The sequence below is a fragment of the Aedes albopictus genome, chromosome 3, assembly GCF_035046485.1.
Source record: "Aedes albopictus strain Foshan chromosome 3, AalbF5, whole genome shotgun sequence".
In the NCBI taxonomy this organism is placed as follows: Eukaryota; Metazoa; Arthropoda; class Insecta; order Diptera; family Culicidae; genus Aedes; species Aedes albopictus.
Window position 1 is genome coordinate 320,525,401 of NC_085138.1, and position 21,168 is coordinate 320,546,568.

At 41.7% G+C, this 21,168-nt stretch overlaps 1 protein-coding gene across 1 annotated transcript in view; it reads right to left on the bottom strand.

Moving 5' to 3' along the window:
• Positions 1-21,168, bottom strand: part of LOC115262720 (protein stum) — a 204,190-nt gene that overhangs the window by 137,659 nt on the left and 45,363 nt on the right. Inside the window, exon 2 of the mRNA XM_062842740.1 lies at positions 11,324-11,902. Coding sequence (XP_062698724.1) covers positions 11,324-11,802 — 479 coding nt within the window. The 5' untranslated portion in view covers positions 11,803-11,902. The remainder of the gene's footprint in view (positions 1-11,323; positions 11,903-21,168) is intronic.

A 21,168-nucleotide genomic window follows, 5' to 3' on the forward strand; every position in this document is an offset into this window, starting at 1 on the left:
CAGACGACTACCTAACATTGGTAGTCGGTATGTGCATCAGCACCCTTTTCGACCTGATGCAAAACGCTCTTCAGGTAGTTGAGGGTTGGTGTCGCCAATATGGCCTTTCGGTTAATCCGAGTAAAACATCTATTGTTCTGTTCACGGAAAAGCGAAACCGTAATGGTGTTCGAACTTTACGTCTCTATGATTCTGAAATCAAAGTGGCTGAACACAAACAGGTAAAGTACGTTGGAGTCACTCTTGATTCCAAGCTTTTCTGGACACCTCATGTTGAGTTCAGAATCAAGAAAGCTTGTATGGCCCTCGGGCAATGCCGACGAACCTTAGGTACAACTTGGGGGTTAAAACCCATGTATATCAAATGGATTTACACAACTGTTGTTCGTCCAATATTGGCCTATGGATGTCTTGTGTAATGGCAAAAGGGTGAAGTGAGAACGGTCCAATCAAAATTAGGCCATCTTCAAAGGATGTGCTTAATGGCGATGTCTGGAGCGTTCTCTTCAACTACCACGGCAGCGCTCGAGGTTCTCTTTGACGTTGCTCCACTACACATTCATTTCAAACAAGAAGCACTTTCTTGCACTTACCGCCTACGGGTACTCGGTTTACTAGAGGAAACTCCTGTTAACCCTTGTTCCACACACATCTCGTTGTTTCCCAATTTTGGTGAATTGGGACAACGTTGTCCTTGCTCAAAGTGATCTTACAATTGCTTGTAATTTTCCATACAGGACATTTTCCATGAAATTTCCTTCCCGGGAATAGTGGAAGTCTGGATATCTGTAGAGAAGTGTTTCAGACGGCATCGTATGTTACACTGATGGCTCCCTTCTCGAAGGTCGAGCCTTCAGTAATTTGGAGTCATGGCGTCAAACCAAATTGTATTGTACTGAGCCCTAGGGGTTGCAAAGTATCTAACAAATCTGTCAAAGCAGAATTGCAGCATGCTGGTCAAAGCATTGACTGACCACTGCCGACTCAGCTATCACATGGCGAATATTCAGCAAGCTGATTCATTTGCCTGTGATAGCTGTGAATCCGATTATGAAACTTCGTATCATTTAATATGTATCTGTCCAGTTTTTGCGCAACTGCGTTTCGGAGTACTCGGAAAACACTTATTAAGTGAAACTAACTTCAGAAACCTATTACCTATTATTACAGTGTCCTTTTCAGAACGCCATGTGAACCCATCCCTCAGGTAAATGATGAATAGGCTCGTGTTTATGGCGATGGCACAAATTTCCCTAATGGAGGAGTGCCTCTGGAGCCGACCTACTGATACCTGATAAGCAGGCCCGGATTAAGGTTTGTGGGGGCTCGGGGCCAGGGCGGATGTGGAGGCCCCTCGGAGGTACAAATGCCATGAGTAAATAAGCTTTTCTTTGTTTTTGTTAATGTTTAGCAAGCAAAAAGTTTTTTGTTGGGGCCCCTAAAATGTGAGAATTCTGTACAAAGTTTGGTACGAGAAGAAATTGAGAAGTATTATTCCTCTGTAATTCGCGCACTTCAGTCGTTTCTAGTATAAAGGACAAATTCAACTAACTAGCAGGAAGTTCCATTTCCCATATCTTCAATATCCCAGCCAACAAATTGATTCACATAACTCTGCTACAACTGTGCTAAGTGAACTCTTATCCGTTCAAAACACATTATATAAGATGCACCAAGTATGCTCTATTCGCACAAATTTGGAGGCCATATACGTACATTTTGAGAATACCACTTTGTGTTATACAACTTCAGACGAATTCATTTGGCATGTAATATAATTTCTTTTTATAACTTTGCTTGGCAATATATACAATTTCATTTTCACATGTTCAAATTAAAAAAAAAAGTTTTCAAGCCTCGATTTTCATACCTGCAGCTCATTAATCAGATACCCTACCACTGTGTCAATCACTGACTGTTGTAGGACGTGGAATTTAAGCAATTATAAATAATTAGAAGGCTGGTCTGAATGGCTACAAGTATCAGTATTGGGTGATAAAATTGTGCACTCAAACCCAGCCAACAAATTGGTTGACGTTACTCTGTTGTAACTTATTAATGGACATTTATTCGTTCAAAAAGGATTGTAATGCATAATATTGTTTTGATACATACAATTCTAAGTGAATTCATTCGGCGTATAATTTAATTTTAAATATAACTTGGTTTGAGCCTTTATATGATTTCGTTTTAACAAACAATAAAATAACAACATGTCGTGTCCGAGTCTTGATCCGAGTAGTGATGAAAGTGAAAGCAAAATGTGAAATTGATGTTTAATTTCTGCGTGAATTTCATCAATTATGTTGGTGTCAAGCTGTGCAGAAGCTGAATGAAGAAGTCGTTCAGGAAACGAGGGAAACAGCTCCATGAATAGCGCAGCTGTTGATCCGCGATACGGCTGGGCTGGTATTTGCATAGAGCTGCCTTGGAGCTGCAAGTGGGACATTCAGGTAAGTGAATGTAACAAAACTTGTCTGCATCTCTATTTATTTGAGTTAAACGATGCGCCTAGCGAAATATTTCCTAAAACACTTAATGTTCATTATCCACTAGATCGCCTTACCGTATAATTTCATTTTTACAAATATGACCCCATATATAATCTCGCATTTAAGATTACAACCCAAGTAACATTTTAAGTTTTGTTTGGCTCTACAAGAGATCTTCATTACCAATTTTATAAAACTCACAATAAAACTGATTTATACATCAAAACCTCTTGATAACCTCTTTAAGAGCATCTTCCGGCTAAGTGGACCACTGTCGGAGAGGTTTTGCAAGCCGCATTAAGAGTAGCAATAAAACCGTTTTAAAACCTAGTAGAAAAATTTCCCATTCTCAATTGTTGTTGTTTTTTTTTCAACAAAAATTATGACAGCTCAAGATGCAGAGAAGCTTCTACGATGGCACGCAAAGTTCAGGACGATACATCATTCGTAAGTAGAAGCGGTCATTTCAAAGTAATATTTTAGTTGTTATTGTGTTGGAAGGCTTATGCGCATTCAATTTTACCGTGAATATTGGGGTGGCAGAATCATAAAATTAATGCGCTTCAAAAATAGTGAATATTATCATCTTGGAATGAAATAAATCAAATTGTTTATTTAGCAAAACTATCTCGAATCACAAGAAAACTCAGCAGAGAGAGTTTATTTATGTGAGCATGAGCATGTTATGGAAATGGTGGCAAACTATCAATTCATTGCTAATTTGAGCAAAAATGAACTATTTTCCATTCACGTTAGCTAATTCTTCAATATGGCGACAACCATAATCAGCGAAAATAAAACGAAAGCAAGTTTACTTTTATGATGACCGCAATAAACCTAGAAATGTCGTAGTTCTGCTTTTCCACCAACAGATGTCGTTACTAATCGAACGGATCGCCATCTGTTGAGAGTTTTAACAGTTTTATTGTGGTAATAATGATTGCCAAAAGGTTTACAAATCGGAGAGTTTTGTTTACTCTTAAAATCTGTCTTTATGGATATCTTCAAGTATACTATAAAACATTTTATCAATGGTTTTCATAAAAGCAGTCATAAAACTGTGAGTATTAATTATTGCTGTAATAAAACCCTAATAAAAATCAAAGAGCCGGGGCCCGTGGCGTAGTTGGTCACACGTTCGCTTCATATGCGGATGGTCATGGGTTTGATTCCCAGCCCCGGCACTTGCAATTTTTCGTCAGTTGCTTTTCCCCCGAGAGCAACTGACACTGACCCTCTTCTGAGCCCCATGGCTCAAACGGACCCGGATACCTGGACATCGGCGAACTGCTACTCATAATGGACCCCCAATCGGACTGGAAAGGAACAACGGCCAGCCATCATCATCCTTGTGCTCATCATTCTACTAGGTATAAAGTAGAAAAAGTGAAAGCAGCAGAAAGGCAACCAGCTCGATAAAGTAGAATAGAATCTAGGCGCTGTACAAAAGTGCTGCTGTCAATTGAAATTGCTCACGTAGTGCCCCAGTGGACAATAGAGCTGTAAATTAGGTTAAGTGATTAAGAATAAAAAAATAAAAGAAAACCAATCAGCAATAAAATTGTTTCTTGGGAATGGAGTCGCAACAAGTACATTTGAAGTTGTTTAAGAATGTCAATTTGAAGTTACATAATTGTTAACGCAAAGTTGAAGTTGCTCATGCTTCCAAATGAAATTGGATAAAATTGTGGGATTGTTAAACGATTTCACCTAATCTGTTATTGCACCTAATATAATTCTAACTTAATTTGTTCAATAATACAACTTTAGACTAACATCCTTATACAACTGCTGGTTTGCTGTTAACACGGTGTAAGAGCTTAGTGGCACAAGAAGGGCCAACCGGATCAAAAAGGCGGATCAGTAACAAACACCAACTTTGCAGGATTGTTATCTGACATTCTTGCAACATGCCCTGCCCAACGTATCCTTGTGGCTTTGGCCAACTTGTGGGGGTGGTGGGTTCGCCGTAGAGCACAGCGAGCCGGTTGTTCATCGTTCGCCGCCGCACACCGTTCTCCTGTACACCGCCGAAGATCGTCTTTAGCACGCGACGTTTAAAAACTTGCAGGTCCTCCTCGAGCATGGTCTATGTCTCGTGTCCGTAGAGGACCAGCGTTAGCGTTTTGTACACGGTGCACTTTTTAGACCGAAGCTTCTTCAGGAACCCGTAGTAGGCCCGACTTCCATTGATGATGCGCCTTCGAAGTTCACGACTCACGTTGTTGTCAGCTGTCAGTAAGGATTCGAGGAAGATGGATTCCTCCACCACCTCGAAGGTATCCCCGTCTATCGTAACATTACTACCCATACGGATCCGGTCGTGTTCGGTTCCGACTATCAGCATGTACTTTGTTTTTGAGGCATTCACCACCACACTATGGGGCGGCTCCATACAAAGTGGTGACCAAAAATATTTTTTTGGTTTTTCCGCATTTTTTGGAAGTATTCTAGTAAGATTTGCATAACATTAGTCAAATTTATGTATTTTCATCACATCTGGAAGCTGTAACTAGTATTTAACCCAGTTAGGAACTACTTATTCCTGAACAATTTAAACGTTTCTTTTTTATTTTTGAGGCAATTCAAATGCAAATCAAAACTAGAATAAGATTGCCATGCATAAGATAAAACAGGAGAGGTGGAGGTGGAAGCACAACTTTTTTGTTTTTGAAGATAGAACCATACAATTTACAGGCGTTTCGAAGTAATATGCGTAGATGACTGTGTGAAAATTTCATTGAAATATGTTGAATGGTTTTCAAATAATAGCAAAACTATCAAACGCATTCTAAAATACTAAGCTTAGTAGCAAAAGTCCAACCAAATTTAAATATTTTTTGTATAGTAATACATGAGCAATATTTAATTCTAAGCACCTTGAGTCATTATTATAGCGGTACTGTAGAAACTTGTTTTTTTAAATGATGAACAGATACATAGTCAAATACATGAAAGGAAAACAAATACACACAGCCATTATGTAGCTTTTCAATAAAGTATTAATTATTTATTTCAAGAACGTGGTTTTAAACATGTTTATTTTTTTTCATTTTTTTTAATGATTAAGGTCTTATCTAAGTATCAAATTGCAAGCGAAAGGCTTTAGGGGAGCGTGGCACAATAATTTAGATTACAAAAAAAACTGTTTGTTATTTTTTCGAGATATAGTTTTATGTTGAAAATATTCTACTAGTAAACGACGCCCTAACAATGATTAATCACTCTTGCTCATGCTTGGAGGTTTCAAATTACACAGAACATATTTTTGAGACATCATATGCATTTTGATAAGACTATTTAAATCATTGTTATCAAATTGTTTTTCCTAGGCTTTATGCTGAACAGCCTAATTTTCATGCTTAATGTAGAAACATTTTCAATAAGTACTCCTTTCTTTCAACTATTACTTATGATCAGTTATTTGTTAATAAATGGTGGCATAAGCAATAAGCATCATATTGCTATTAAATTCAAAGACAAACTTAAGTTTAGGTCCAACAGCTACGTCAAATATCGTGAAATAATCCGGAAACTATGTTAAGTACCGTAAAATTGCCCTAGATCGAATATTGTCTACCTGAATTCTATTTTGAATTCAGTTCTCGTATATTGTGTCATTCAAGACAGTGGTTTAATGTAGACTCATACCCACAACTTCAATGTTACTATGAGGTCTTTAACAGAGTTAACTTGTTTTTATTCTTTGATTAAGGTGAAATACTATTTAATTTTGAGCTTGTAAACATTAATTCCAAAATAATTCTCTTTCTGTACTTTTTCCTCGAAACAGAGATGTTTCCCAATCCTCGAGTGCTTTTCTTGGCTTATCAAATAACATTCAAATATTTTTTTAGTGAAGGCCGACATGCTCAGCCATTATGATAATTTTGTTTATTATAGGATTCGTAATAGAGGCATACTTATACTTGTGAACATGTATACGCAAAACCACGTTCTTGAAATAAATAATTAATACTTTAGTGAAAAGCTACATAATGGCTGTGTGTGTGTTTTCCTTTAATGTATTTGACTATGTATCTGTCCATCATTTGAAAAACAAATTTTCACAGTACCGCCATCATAATGACTCAAGGTGCTTAGAATTATTTTTTTTTCATGTATTATTATATAAAAAATATAGATATTTTGTTGGACTTTTGCTACTAAGCTTAGTATTTTAGAATGCGTTCGATAGTTTGGCTATTATTTGAAAACCATTCAACATATTTGATTGAAATTTTTACACAGTCATCTAAGCATACTACTTCGAAACGCCTGAAAATTTTATGGTTCTATCTTCAAAGACAAAAAAGTTGTGACTATTTGTAGGAGATGCAATAATTTACAATATGCGCTTTTAACAGTTTTTGCATGAAAAACCTTCAAAAAAAATTTTGTTCTAGACCCCCCGATGAATGTTGATTGAAGGAATTGAAGGAAATGGCCCAACGTATTATTTGGCAAAATTTCAGACTTACTTATTTTTTTGTTTTAAAGTTGCTCTATAAACACACCGTGCACCAAACATAACATCGTTTCCAAGTTCCGAATAAGCGTCGCACCAATCGTTATTTTATTTTTCAAAGCTTTTTTTGCGTGAGCCTTTTGTTATGCATTGTAAAAATATTGTGCTACGTACTTCAACTTTTGAGGTACAGTAGACGTTCGATAACTGCAACATGTTTGCGTTTCACTTAACGAATGAAATTCGATAACTGCAAAACTGGCAGATGTCATAGAATTGTCAGTTACTGCAGAATGCAGTCAATATGCATATAGCCCATATAGCCGAGGCGGTAAACGCACGGGTATTCAGCATGACCATGCTGAGGGTGACGGGTTCGATTCCCGGTCGGTCCAGGATCTTTTCGTAAAGGAAATTTCCTTGACTTCCTTGGGCATAGAGTATCTTCGTGCCTGCCACACGATATACGCATGCAAAATGGTCATTGGCAGAGGAAGCTCTCAGTTAATAACTGTGGAAGTGCTCATAGAACACTAAGCTGAGATGCAGGCTTTGTCCTAATGAGGACGTTACGCCAAGAAGAGAGAGAGAGAGAGATGCATTTGAAAAACATCACATTGCAGCAAAACTGCATGAGAAAAACATCGCATCGCTGTTGACATTTCATTATGACGGATAGCGGTGCGATAACTGCAAAATTGTTGCACTTAGCGGACTTGCAGTTAAAAAGCATTGCAGTTAAAGCTTTTGCACTGAGCGAACGTCTACTGTAGTCGTTCTTCTTTAGCAAGAACAAAATTATATTTTGCCTTGATATAGTCAAACACTTTTGTTGCACTAACTGTTTGAGATTTTTTTAGATTTAAAGTAACACCACAGATAAACAGACGTCTCACTCTACGCAGTTTCCATCGTTTCCCTTTTTAACGCAATTAGCATTGGACGATCATATTTTCGTGATAATGATTTTTATCGCATTTTGTCCCAAGTGATATGTCTGTTTGTCTGTGGTAACACGATGCTCATAGGCGAAACTACTGGGGGTGCCGGAGTGCCAGGCACCCCCTAGAATTTTGACGCATTGCTGTGAAATATGAGGCGATGAATGAAGAATGAATGAACAAATGAATATTTTGGAAATCACTCAAAGGGGGTTTTCCCTCTTCCAAATTTTTAGTTAAAAATAAATAATAATAATAATAATAATAATAACAAATGAATATTTGTTTGTAGTGCACCCCCTGACAAAAATCCAGAGTTTCGCCCATGACGATGCTCCTCAGTACGACTGCAGCGACCGACACGTTTGGTCGTGTTTCGCGGCGTGCTCGCCAGAAAGTAAACTCCATTGGAGTATAAACGAAAACTCGTTGGCAATATAGCGCTAGTTCGCTGCGCCATTTTTCGCTCTTTGGTAATCCAAGAGCAAACAGAATTAAGAAGAAGAAGAAGAAGACGATGCTCCTATGCTCCATATTATCACAAAAAAAATATTTTCAGATTTGTTTGTGTTGAATTAACTACTGTGCTATATTCACGTTGCTAGCGTTGATATTGAAAACGAACTTATGAATTGAAAATATTATCCTCGTCTTTTAAGTACAAGTAGGTAGTTTTTAGTAAAATTAATATATAAGATGTGGTGTTTCTTTCCCTGTTGCTAAATGTGTTTTGAAAATATAAACAAAATTTTCGTCAACAAAAGAAGTATTTCAGTCCAGATGGGTTGATACAGTTTATATATGGAACGATAATTTTCGGTCAGTTTTTACCCATTTTTAACATAAAAGTAATTGAGTGTGTAACATTTTTAAGACTTAATTTTACAATTAATAGTACCACCTTTGAAGCAATGTTTAATTTGTACAATTTTTTTTTGTATGTGCTCGCATAATCAATAATCATAGTTAAAAAAAAACAAAAAAAATCAATTTTTCGGGCTTGGGCCAAAATGACGCTCATCCGCAGCTATCCGCAGCTGGATTCGCGTTCCGCAGATACTATAGACCCCATACTAAACTGTGGAGGCGGTCTCTTGAGACTGCTCGACCCTGCTTGTTAGATATAGACCAACTTAGGCAATAAATGTTGTTTTTGTCAATAATTACTCATTTTTTACTAATTTCAATTAACCGTGTAACCCCAACAACACACCCATTTTAAATTTCAGACAATAACATTTCCATCGGTGGATTCAAATCCATAATTAAACCGTTTTTTCACTGAGAAAACTGCATTTGTTTAAAATGCATTTTTTCTACAATTTTCACTATTTTTCTAAGTCTGATATCTGTGGCGCAATGAGTTTCCATCACAGAGGGCTGAAATTTTGGGAATCTTGGTTTGAACTATCTGGCTCTCAAATGGTATATAAGACACGTCATTCAAAGCAAGTCAATTTTTCGATTTTTGGCCACCACTTTCCCCGTAGTGCACCAGTTCGACCTGTGCTGCTTCGCGTTTCAGGTGGGTGAACAGCTCTGCCACCGTTCCAAATGTTCTGGCGATAATGTCCATGTCGCCCGCAAAGCACACAAATTGGAGGGATTTCATGAAGAACGTACCCCGGCTGTTGAGCCCGGCTCGTCGCATAACACCTTCCAGGGCGATGTTGATTGTAGACAGGAAAGTCAATCGCCTTGTCGTAGTCACCGTCGAATTTCGAATGAACTGGATAGTTCCCCCGAATCCCTTACGCAGTTTTGCACACCGTCCATCGTTGCTTTAATCAGCCTAGTCAGCTTCCCAGGAAAGCCGTTTTCGTCCATGATTCTCCTGAGCTCTGCGTGGTCGATACTGTCGTATGCCGCTTTGAAGTCGATGAACAGGTGATGCGTTGGGACCTGGTATTCACGGCATTTCTGATCTGGTCCATTGTCGACCGGTCGTCGATGAAGCCGGCTTGATAATTTCCCTCGAACTCATTCGTTTTAGGTGACAGACGACGGAAAATGATCTGGGATAGCACTTTGTAGGCACCATTCAAAATAGTGATCGCTCTAAAGTTCTCACATTCCAAATGGTTGCCTTTCATGTGAATGGGGCAGATTACCAATTCCTTCCACTCCTCCGGTAGCTGTTCGGTTTCCCAGATCTTGACTATCAGTCGATGCAGACAGGTGGCCAACTTTTCTGGGCCCATCTTGATGAGTTAAGCTGCGATAGCATTCTTACCAGCTGCTTTGTTGGTTTTGAGCTGGTGAATGGCATCCTTAACTTCCCTCAGCGTGGGAGTTGGTTCATTTCCCTCCTCCGCTGCACTGGCGTCGTCGTTTCCTCCGTTGTCGTGGTTTCCGTGCCTACGTTTTCCACGCCATTCAGGTGCTGATCGAAGTGCTGCTTCCACCTTTCGATCACCTCACGTCCGTCCCCGGCCCTTGCTCTTCAACGTGCACATTCTTTCGTCGATCACCCATCAACCGATCACGCGCCTCTGCATATCACCCATCACGATGAAAGCTGTTCCCAGCTCGCGTGTGTTGCCGCAGCTCTGGTAGATAGTTTGATTACCTCTAAATGTTCGCACCATGGATCCTGTCCAACACACCTGCTGCAGCGCTACGATGCCGACCCCGCGGTCCTTCAGTAGATCGGCGAGTATGTGGGTGCTCCCAATGAAGTTGAGAGATCGGCAGTTCCACGTACCGAGTTTCCAATCGCAAGTCCTTTTTGTTCGCTGGGGTCGTTGCCATTGGTCTCGGTTCGTATTATTCCTGTTACTGATTTTCCGTTACAATGTTTCTTTTTACGGCTGGCTCTTAGGGCCTGACACCGACCCCCGATTTTCTGGAGGACCATTGTGCACAGTTGAGCTTTGAATCCTTCCCTGACACACCGACATTGATCAGCCACTACTAACATGGGGATCAGATGCTGTTGTGAGCCGCTCCTCCTGGAGAACAGACGCTAAGCTTTGCCGAAGCAAAACACCCTCACCTTCCCTGTCAGCCTACGACCAAAGTTCCCACCGGGGTTGGTTACCCGATCTCCCCTAAGGTTTTTTTTTATCTGTATTAACGAGATTTTTAGCCCTTGGCTAGTTCATCTCGGGACCCACGCTTTACTTCCCTTCCGAAGGATGAACTCACATTTTGCGAGTTTGTCGGGAGTGGGATTCCATCCCAGGTCCTCGGCGTGATAGTCAAGTGTTCTAACCATCACACCAGGTCCGCTCCACCCTCTTCCCTAAGGTTTGCATTAGAAAATGTTACAACTTTAGGTTAACTTTTTTGAATCAGAACCAGGTTTTTTTTAAATTGAGCTAGACATGGGCTTGAAAAAATAAGATGTTTTTGCGGGGGTGACTCCAAACTTTTGATCGGGAGTGTTCTTAAATTCTGCAAGAACTTGTTCAATTGCTCACCTGTTTCCAATCGCATCCAGTCCCAAGTTGGCGGACCGTGTTCGTTGAAACCTTCGCACCGGATCCTCCCCATGGTTGGTCACGTTGATATTGCTGAGCGAGGCCTTCGCTCCACTGCTGCTGGTCGTGGCCGAAGACGACCCCCGCTGAGTGGTGAACTGATTGAACATCCGGTCGCGCTCGGCCTGCCGTTGTTTCTCCTGCTCGTTGTACAACTTCGAGTGGTACAGCTCGATGTTGTTCTTGAGGTTCTGGTACAGATCGCCTCCCTCGAGCAGATCCGCATGGCGAGAGGCCGGTAGGACCGGATCGCCAAACAGGCTGGTCTGGTTGTCGGAGTAAGCTTGATTTTCCACCGATGATGACGGTGATGACGTGGTGTTGTAGTAGTAGTCGAACCGCGATCGCGACGACGACGGTCCAGCTGAGGCTGTTGCGTTTGAGCGCTCATCATTCCGGCTGAACATGTTCATACCCATGGCATGGCGCTGAGGCACAAGTACTACCGGCGGCGGTTGGCGCCCGTTGCCGAGGGGGGGCTAGTCTGCTGCACTGTTAATCCCTGACGTCGTCAGCCATCTGTAAATTGTAATGGTTAGAGAAAAATATCGTTGTTAAAAAATATATGACAAGTAACGACGAGTCGACGAGTACTAAACATGTTAGGCTTTTCAATTTAAGTTTAACCCGTTAACGCCCAAGGTGTTTCACAATTTAAATCTTCAAATAAATTTGTTATCAACGGTCGAGTTCCAATAAAATAAACATGATTTGACGATAAAAATGGAAGTCTATGGTGTAGCACCAAAAAAAAATGTTCATTGTAGGTCCTCAATATCTAATAATTTTCTCAAGTTCTATTTCAGCACAAATTCTACGCTATCATTATATTCTGATCCGTATAGATATAAACAAGTGAGAGAGATGATAACCACTCAAAGAGAATAGAAAAAGGACTTTCAAATTGGGGCAGAAATATAACCCGATAAACGCCTAAAAGTATGCAATGCATGATTCTTGTAATTTCATGTAATTTCGACTACAGTGTTCAACATTTCTCATTTTGTTTAACAAATCAAATAAAGAGAGCTCACTATGTGTAGCATAACCAAATAATGTTAAAAAAGCTATAGCCTAGACAAAACATGTCCGTTCGATGAGATTTTATTGCTATTTTTATTCATTTACATGTAAAATGTTAAGCACCACCAGATGGTCTACAGATAATATCTTTTCTCAGAAGCTTCGGATGACTTTGCGGTCTTCGACAAAGTTTTGCGGCAAATGTTAGGCTATAGTTCTTTATAATCGGTTATGTGATTTAAGAAAAAATAATGCCCCTCACGAGAAAAAAAAATAAAAAAAACGATGTTTTTCCATATAAATTTCCATACAAACTTCAAATGAGTTTGGCACCGCCCAAGTGTTAACGGATTGGGCTAAAAATTTGACCAGAGCATCGTGGCGTCATATAGAACGAAAAAAGAAGGGGGCCCTTCGAAGTTTTTGACATGTGGTATTTTAAGCCACACTATTGTTCATCATTTCACAAAAATTTCAAGGCAAAACAAAACCAGAATGCATTGTCTTATATTTTTATTTGTTGAATACTTTGCGTGAAAAATGTGGTATTTTCCTAGTATTATGAGTAAATATGTGTGTAATAAAAACATCACTAGAGTTGTTCAAATGAATCCACTAAACTACTACGATAAATTCAAAGTTGAATAACTACCTATCATTGCTTTAAACTTTGGCTTATTCGCTTTTTTGTGGTATTTTCGTACATTTTTTTTTATAAAAAAAAATATTAGTGTAATGTGAACATCAACATTTTATCAAAAACAGGTCCAATACATTGTAACGGAAAATTTAAGGCCATACAACTACATGTTATGGCTTTAAAATTTGTTTTATTGACTGTTTTGTATGAAAATTATGATATTTTTGTAGCTTTTCGAGTAAAATAAATTAAGTGTGTCATGAAAACGTCACTGTTACTCATCAAGAACGTCCAGTACGCTTTTGCGAATAATTTAAAAGCAAAAAACTATTTTGTATTGTAAGCCATTATTTTTGTTAACCACTTTGCGTAAAAAATGTGGTACTTTCGTTGATTTTTGAGTGAATCAAAATTTGAGTGTAATGGAAACATCACTATTATTCTTCAAGTATGTTCCCCAAACTGCTACGAACATTTCAAGGCTAAAAAACTACAAGTTATCGTTTTAAATTTTGTTTTGTTGACTACTTTGTGTATAAAGTATGGAATTTTCGAAGTTTTCCGGGTAAAACAAAATAAGAGTGTAATTAGAACATTTTCATTGTTCATCAAAAATGTCGAGTACAATCCTACGAACAATTTAAGTTAAAAAAAACTATATGTCATCGCTTTGAATTTTGATTTATTGCTTATTTTATATGAAAAATAGGGTATTTTAGCAGTTTTTTGAGTAAGGTAAAATATCAGTGTACTGAAAAATCACTAATTTTGCATAAACATGTTCACTCCAGCTGTATGCATGATTTAGAGTCGAAAAAACCATATGTCAATTTTGTTTTATTGATCAATGTGCGCAAAAAATGCGCTCTCAAAAAAACTAGGAAGTGCCTTTTGCTTAATAACTTTGGGTAGACGCATCTATTTTATATTTTTTTAAATGGACGATGATCTTGAAGCCTGTCCGGTTCCATCGCAAAAAAAGTTTTGAAATCGGTTGAAAAACGGCCGAGAAATGCCTTGTCAAATTTGGACTTCCGACTTTTTTTGGACCCTTGGTAGTTTGGGAGGTAAGATGTAATTTCTTCCTTCTGGTAAAAGGCACGATAACAGTTTTACAAGGGTTTACGCTTAATTCCTCTTTCCTACACCATTTGAGAGTAACATTCAGCGAATGTTGAAGCCGATTTGAAATCGTAGTATCGTATTTTACACGGCCATCATCTGCGTATCCTATCACCTCAAAACCTTGATTTATTAGCTTTTTTGACCCTCGACGGTGTGAAGATTTGATAGGAATTGGTCCATCATGCATGTCTTGCCTTATCTGAGCCCTGTTCTCCATCCGAACAAGGAATCGACCTTGGGAAGTGAGTTCTCATCATAATTTTCAAAGTTTCAGAAGAATCAACAGTAAATCCGCCATCTTTTAGACTTCCAAGACCATTTCAATTGTCTTTCGACTTTATAAAGCCTTGTAGCTGTAGGAGCGTTATTGATGGCTTCACATACCGTCTCCAGTCCTTCCGTTTGGCTAGCCTCAATTCTCTGTTATATTCTGTTAGGGCTTGTTTATACTGAACCCAGTCAGATGTAAGTTTTGCTCTATTGAACAACCGTTTAGATCTTCTCCTCAATTCTGTCAGCTTCCCATTCCAACAAAGGACATCCCTGTTGGATGACCTCGTCGGATTGAGCAGCTAGCATGATATGATAAGATCATTTTATCAATAATCTCATCAGAGGCATCTTCCAACTGTGAAACAGGCAAGATCTGCTCACCCTTACAAATGGCCAAAATGTTTAGGATAGGCCTCTCTTTTTCTCTCACAAAAAAGTTCAACATGCGGTATGTGCATCATTTGTACAAATTTGGGCTCGATTGGTTAATCTTTCGTGAAGCTAGAACTATTCTCGTAAAACATTATTTTTTAGACTACCAATTTTTGAACTGTCATATCTCCGGAACCAGTAAACCGAATTGAATGAAATTTTTACCGTTTATCAACAATATATTTATACTTGATTCAACATTATAAAATGTTATATTTTCTCACGACGAATAAAGTTATACCGGTTTGACATTTTCACCCATATAGAGGAAAATAAGTGAAATTTACAATATCACACAAAAATTACTAAATGTGTTCTTCCTTCAACCCAAATAGGCTTTAATACAACTAGAGATATCTTGAGAACAAAAGTAGAAAATCTTTGGATATTGAAACTAAAATTTAATGACATTTATGTAAAAAAATACATTTTTTCGAGAAAGATCCAAAAAGTGTTCATCCATGATAACTTTTTTAAACGTTCAAAAAGTACATTTGTTTTTATAACTTGTGAAGCATTAATGTATTGTTGATAAACGTTCAAAATTTCATTCAATTCGGTTCACTGGTTTCTGAGATAAGACAGTTGAAATATAAGCTGTCTGAAAAATAGTGTTTTACCAAAAGGATAGATCAATATGCTTGATAGACACGGCGGGGAAGGTGCTCGAAAAGATCATCCTCAATAGAATCCCAAGTAACACTCTTGTTACGGAAGAGTCACGGCGGCGCAGGTATTTGTTGCGCAGAAGTCACTGTGACTTACTTCTAGCAAGTTAGTATTTATTTGTTAGAATTAAGTCATAATGACTTCTGCGTAACAAAAACCTGCGCCGCCGTGACTCTTTTGTACAAGTGTGTTACTTGGGATGTTAAGGTTCACCGAGGGCGAAAATGGCCTTTCGAGTAACCAGTATGGCTTCCGGAAGGGGAGGTCCACCGTGTCGTATTCGAAATCTACTATCTATTATTATTAACAAAATCAAAATTCTAATTCTACGTCGTAACACTCGTCATATAATTCAAGGAAAATTTATATCGATCCGTTCGCTTCTTTTTTTCCCTTAAGTTCATTTCAGTACATGTCATCAATACACACACAACGTAAACTACGTTAAGGTGATTCGATTTTACTCATTACTATTCGCCTCGTATTCACTACACACCGTAGACGCTATCTTGTCGGCTACAAAAACCGCCGAGAAAGCACTCGAGCCTAAGAGAAAGAGGATTCGTTTCTGTGCGGTAGTGACTCTGGATGTAAGGAATGCGTTTAATAGCGCCAGCTGGTCTGCTATTGCCAATGCGCTCTTGCGGCTGGGGATACCGGGGTACCTGCACAAGGATCTCGTAAGTTACTTTCAGAATCAAGTACTAGTTTACGCCAAAGAAATGGATCGGAAGTGCTTTCACATAACCCCAGGAGTTCCGCATAGTTCCATCCTGGGTCCGGTGTTGTGGAATGTCATGTACGACGAGGTGTTGAGGTTAGAGTACCCAGTGGGAGTGGAGATTGTCAGATTTGCCAACGACATTACGCTCGAAGCCTACGGTGAAACGATCGAGGAGGTGAAGTTGACTACCGACCACTCGATCAAGGTTGTGGAGGCGTGGATGCGGTCCAGGAAACTGGAGCAGGAGCTGACTCACCACAAGACTGAGGTAATGGTTGTTAAAAACCGGAAATCGGAGCAGCAGGCAGAGATCAGTGTAGGTGAGTGCACTATCGTGTCAAAGCGCTCCGTCAAACACTTAGGCTACCTTCGGTAGCCACGTCGATTATGCCTGTAAAAGAGCCTCCACAGCTATTGCGGCACTGTCCCGGATGATGTCCAATAGTTCTGCGGTGTACGCCAGTAACCGTGTTGCTACGTCCATACTTAGGTATGGCGGCCCGGTGTGCGCTAAGTACTAAATGCTACCGACGGAAGCTGGAAAGTACTTACAGGCTTATGTGCCTGAGGGTTGCGAGCGCCGACTCCGAACCCCTGGACCACCTCTTGTACTGCATCTGGACTAGCCATTCTCCAAGTCCACGCGCCACCTCCTCTGTAGCTCCCAGACGATGTGGGTAATAGCCGTTGAAACGGCGTTCCGGCCAAACTCATCCCTAAACAGCGTCTGGACCAAGTTGTCCGGAGTTGTGTCCTCCCCGCATGTGGCAAGCATGCGGTTACGCATTTTGCGAAAACGCGGGCACACGAACAAAACGTGTTCCGCCGTTTCCTCTAAACCATTGCACACTGGGCATTCGGGAGAATCCGCATGCTCGAAACGGTGTAGATACTGTCGGAAGCAACCATGACCTGTAAGGACCTGTGTCAGGTGGAATGTAACTTCCCCATGGCGCCTATTAATTCAACTATCTACCCTCGGTATCAACCTATGGGTCCACCTTCCTTTGGTGGAACTGTCCCACGCGCGCTACCATTTGACCATAGAGGCCATCCTGACAGTCATGTGTATGCCTCTTGTGCCGCGCATTTCGAAGCACTCCATGTCCTCACTGATAAGAATGCTGATAGGCACCATACCAGTAATGACGAAGAGAGCGTTGTATGACACGGTACGGTACGCGCTCACAACCCTCAGACACATAAGCCTGTAAGTACTTTCCAGCTTCCGTCGGTAGCATTCAGTACTTAGCGCGGTGCCCCACGCCGGGCCGCCATACCTAAGTATGGACGTAGCAACACTATCCAGAAGCTTGCGCTTACTGGCGCTTACCGCAATGCTATTGGACATCATCCGGGACAGTGCCGCAATAGCTGTGGAGGCTCTTTTACAGGCATAATCGATGTGGCTACCGAAGGTCATCGATCATCACGCCCAAGTGTTTGACGGAGCGCTTTGACATGATAGTGCACTCTCCTACACTGATCTCCGTCTGCTGCTCCGACTTCAGGTTGTTAACAAACGTCACCTCTGTCTTGTGGTGAGCCAGCTCCAGTTTCCTGGACCGCATCCACGCCCCCACAATCTTGATCGAGTGGTTGGTAGTCAACTTTACCTCCTTGATCGTTTCACCGTAGACTTCGAGCGTAATGTCGTCGACAACACCTCGTCGTACATGACATTCCATAACACCGGACCCAGGATGGAACCTTGCGGAACTCCTGAGGTTATGTGAAAGCACTTCCGACCCGCCTCTGTGTCGTAGACTAGTACGCGATTCTGAAAGTAGCTTCCGAGAATCTTGTACAAGTACTCCGGTATCCCCAGACGCAAGAGCGCATCGGCAATAGCAGACCAGCTGGCGCTATTAAATGCATTCCTTACATCCAGAGTCACTACCGCGCAGAAGCAAACCCTTAGGCTCGAGTGCTTTCTCGGTGGTTTTTGTAACCGACAAGATAGCGTCTACGGTGGACCTCCCCTTCCGGAAGCCATACTGGTTGCTCGAAAGACCATTTACGCCCTCAGTGAACCTCAACATTCTATTGATCTTTTCGAGCACCTTCCCCGCCGTGTCAATCAAGCATATTGGTCTATATGCCGACGGGTATTCGGGTGGTTTCCCCGCCTTTGGCAATAGTACCAGGCTCTGCCTCTTCCAAGCTTCTGGGAAAACTCCCTCGTCCAGGCATTTCTGCATAGCAGACCTGAACATCTCGGGAGCCTCTGCAATAGCTACTTTTAAGGCCAGGTTTGGAACTCCGTCCGGACCGTCTAAACCGATTAAGTTTCGCTCACGGCGGAGCGCCTCCCTAAATACCTCTTCGTCGAAGTATGATGTATTCCACCTGCGAGGGCTCGGCCTTGGCCTAGCCGCCTCTTCTTCTATCCGCTGTCTGCTGTTGTTGTAGTCGATACTGTAGCGAACCGCCAGGTGGTCGCTGTGAGTGTAGCCATCATCTACTCTCCAGTTCGAACTACTTGTTAGGCCAGGACTACAGAAGGTCACGTCAATAATTGACTCCGCTCCGTTTCGACTATAGGTACTCTTGGTACCGACGTTAGCCAAGTCGACATCTAAGATGGTCAGTGTTTCTAGCAGGATCTGACCCCGCTGGTTCGTGAAACGGCTTCCCCATTCCACAGCCCAGGCATTAAAGTCACCCGCTATTACCACCGGCCTTCGCCCTGTTAGCACGGTCGTTAAGCGGTCCAGCATTTGCGTGAATCGCTCGATCGGCCACCGTGGAGGCGCATAACAGCTACAGAAGAAGACCCCGTTTACTTTGGCGACCACGAAGCCCTCATAGGTAGTAGACACCAACTCCTGAACGGGGTATTTACCCGTCGTCCATATCGCCGCCATTTTCCTGGTCCCATCCGAGACCCAGTTGCCGTTGCCGGCGGGTACTCGGTATGGGTCCGAAATGATGGCGATATCCGTCTCCCACTCAGAAACCGCCTGACAAAGCAGTTGCTGAGCCGCATCACAGTGGTTCAGGTTCAGCTGCGTTACCTGCACTGTGATTTGTTGTTTACTGCGGCTTTCTTGAAGGCCGGGCACCTTGGACCACCCATCGGATGTCTGTTGTTCGAGGATTTCCCGGTACAGATCATGCAGATGGGCGGACTCGTGCAGCTTTGGCCCTTATGACCTTCAGCGCCGCATCGCCTGCACAGTTTGCGCCTGTCGGGGCCTTTACAGTCCCACGACTTGTGTCCTGGTTCCAGACACCTGAAGCAAACCTCTGGTGGCTCGTGGAATGTCAGGTGACATACACACCAGCCCACCTTTATACTCCCTACTTTAACGGACTTCTTAACATCCGCCACAGGTAGCTGAACCAAAGCTATCTGTGTCCCTGCTGGCCCTCTCCGTAGCTTAACGGCTGCGGCGGCCACCTGCACATTCCGTGACGAGCTTTTCCACTTCGGTGATCTCGTCATTGTCCTTGACCTTCAGAGTCGCCTCATGTGTCAGAGCCCTCACCTGCACACCCTCACCAAGGACCTCTTCTGCCAGCCTCTTATAGGCGGCGCCCTTGTGCTCCTTCTGGCGCTTCAGCTCCAGGATCATCTCACTCGTACGAGTACGTCTAATACTGCGTACGTCGGCTCCAAGACCCTCAAGCTTGGCGTCGCTTCGCATCGTCTTCAAGGCGTCCGAGTACTTGGACTGTTCCGTCTTGATGACGATAGCGTCGCCTTTCTCGCGCCTGACACCGCCCTCCTACGCCTTGGCTTGGCGTCCTGCACTACTACCTGCGGATTCGCCTTCTTCTTCCTCTTCCGCTCTACCGCAGGGTTGGTCAATTCTCGCTCTTACCCTTGAAAAGTGCAAATTTCAGTGCGGCATAGATAAGTATGCCTTGACGCTCTTTGATTTCAAAGAGAAAAATATCTCTTTACCAAAAAGTGAAACCGTAAAAAAGAGCATAGTGCACCGAGATTTTCCCACGAAAAGAGTAGTTTATTTATCCCCACTACAACTTCTTACTCGGTTGTGTGGGAAGTGTGAACGAATTCATGTTGCCATGGCATCCACACAAGCTCGCATACGAGACTTGCGATGAAAATCTGATTTGCTACAGCAAACTGTCAATGTAACTGACAATTCAATCCCACTTTGAACGAATTTCTAGCATGTTAATTTTTATGGGATCTTGTGGACATCATATCCAGCAGTGCTGTACGGAGATTCTACTGGGCTTTATCAAAGAAGAAGTTTTCATCAGGCCGCGCTGGCGTTGGGGCCAGGCGCTAGGCCCAGTTGAGCAGCAACCGTGTTTAGAAGAATTCCGTCACTCGTACACTCGTGTATACCGTGCCACCGTGCCCTGGAACGAACTCGCCAAGGCCCTGTTTGATCTGTTTGAATGGAATAATTCATTAAAGTCGTGCTCCCTAAGCTCGGGTTTGGGTTCCCCAAATTACTCCAATCTCAATTATTTGCATACATTCATGCAAATCTGTGATGAACTGGAGCTGCCCGAAAACTAGGAAGGGATACACAGCTTTCACTATACACTGAGCTGGTACCGTTCTAAGACCTTGTCGACCCCAAGACATCGAATTTATTACAATCATAACCAAGTTCTGGTCCATGCCATGCCGTGAGTCCGTGATTTCGAGTGACTCGGATGAGCCTCGATCAGATCGGAATGGAATCGATGCTTAGGGCCCTTTTATCCGTCACTATGGGTTTGACAAGGGTTCTAACCAGGGCTACCGATTTTAAAGTAGAGTGTATACCACAGTAATATAGTACTTCCGAAAGCTGTTTTTTTTTTGTTCATGCGTACTGTTGCTTGTTTGCTCTTTACTGGAAAAGTGAAAGAGAATGTGCTACACTTTCTCGCGGGTGAGATTTCACAAAAGAGCATTATGAAGTGAGAGCG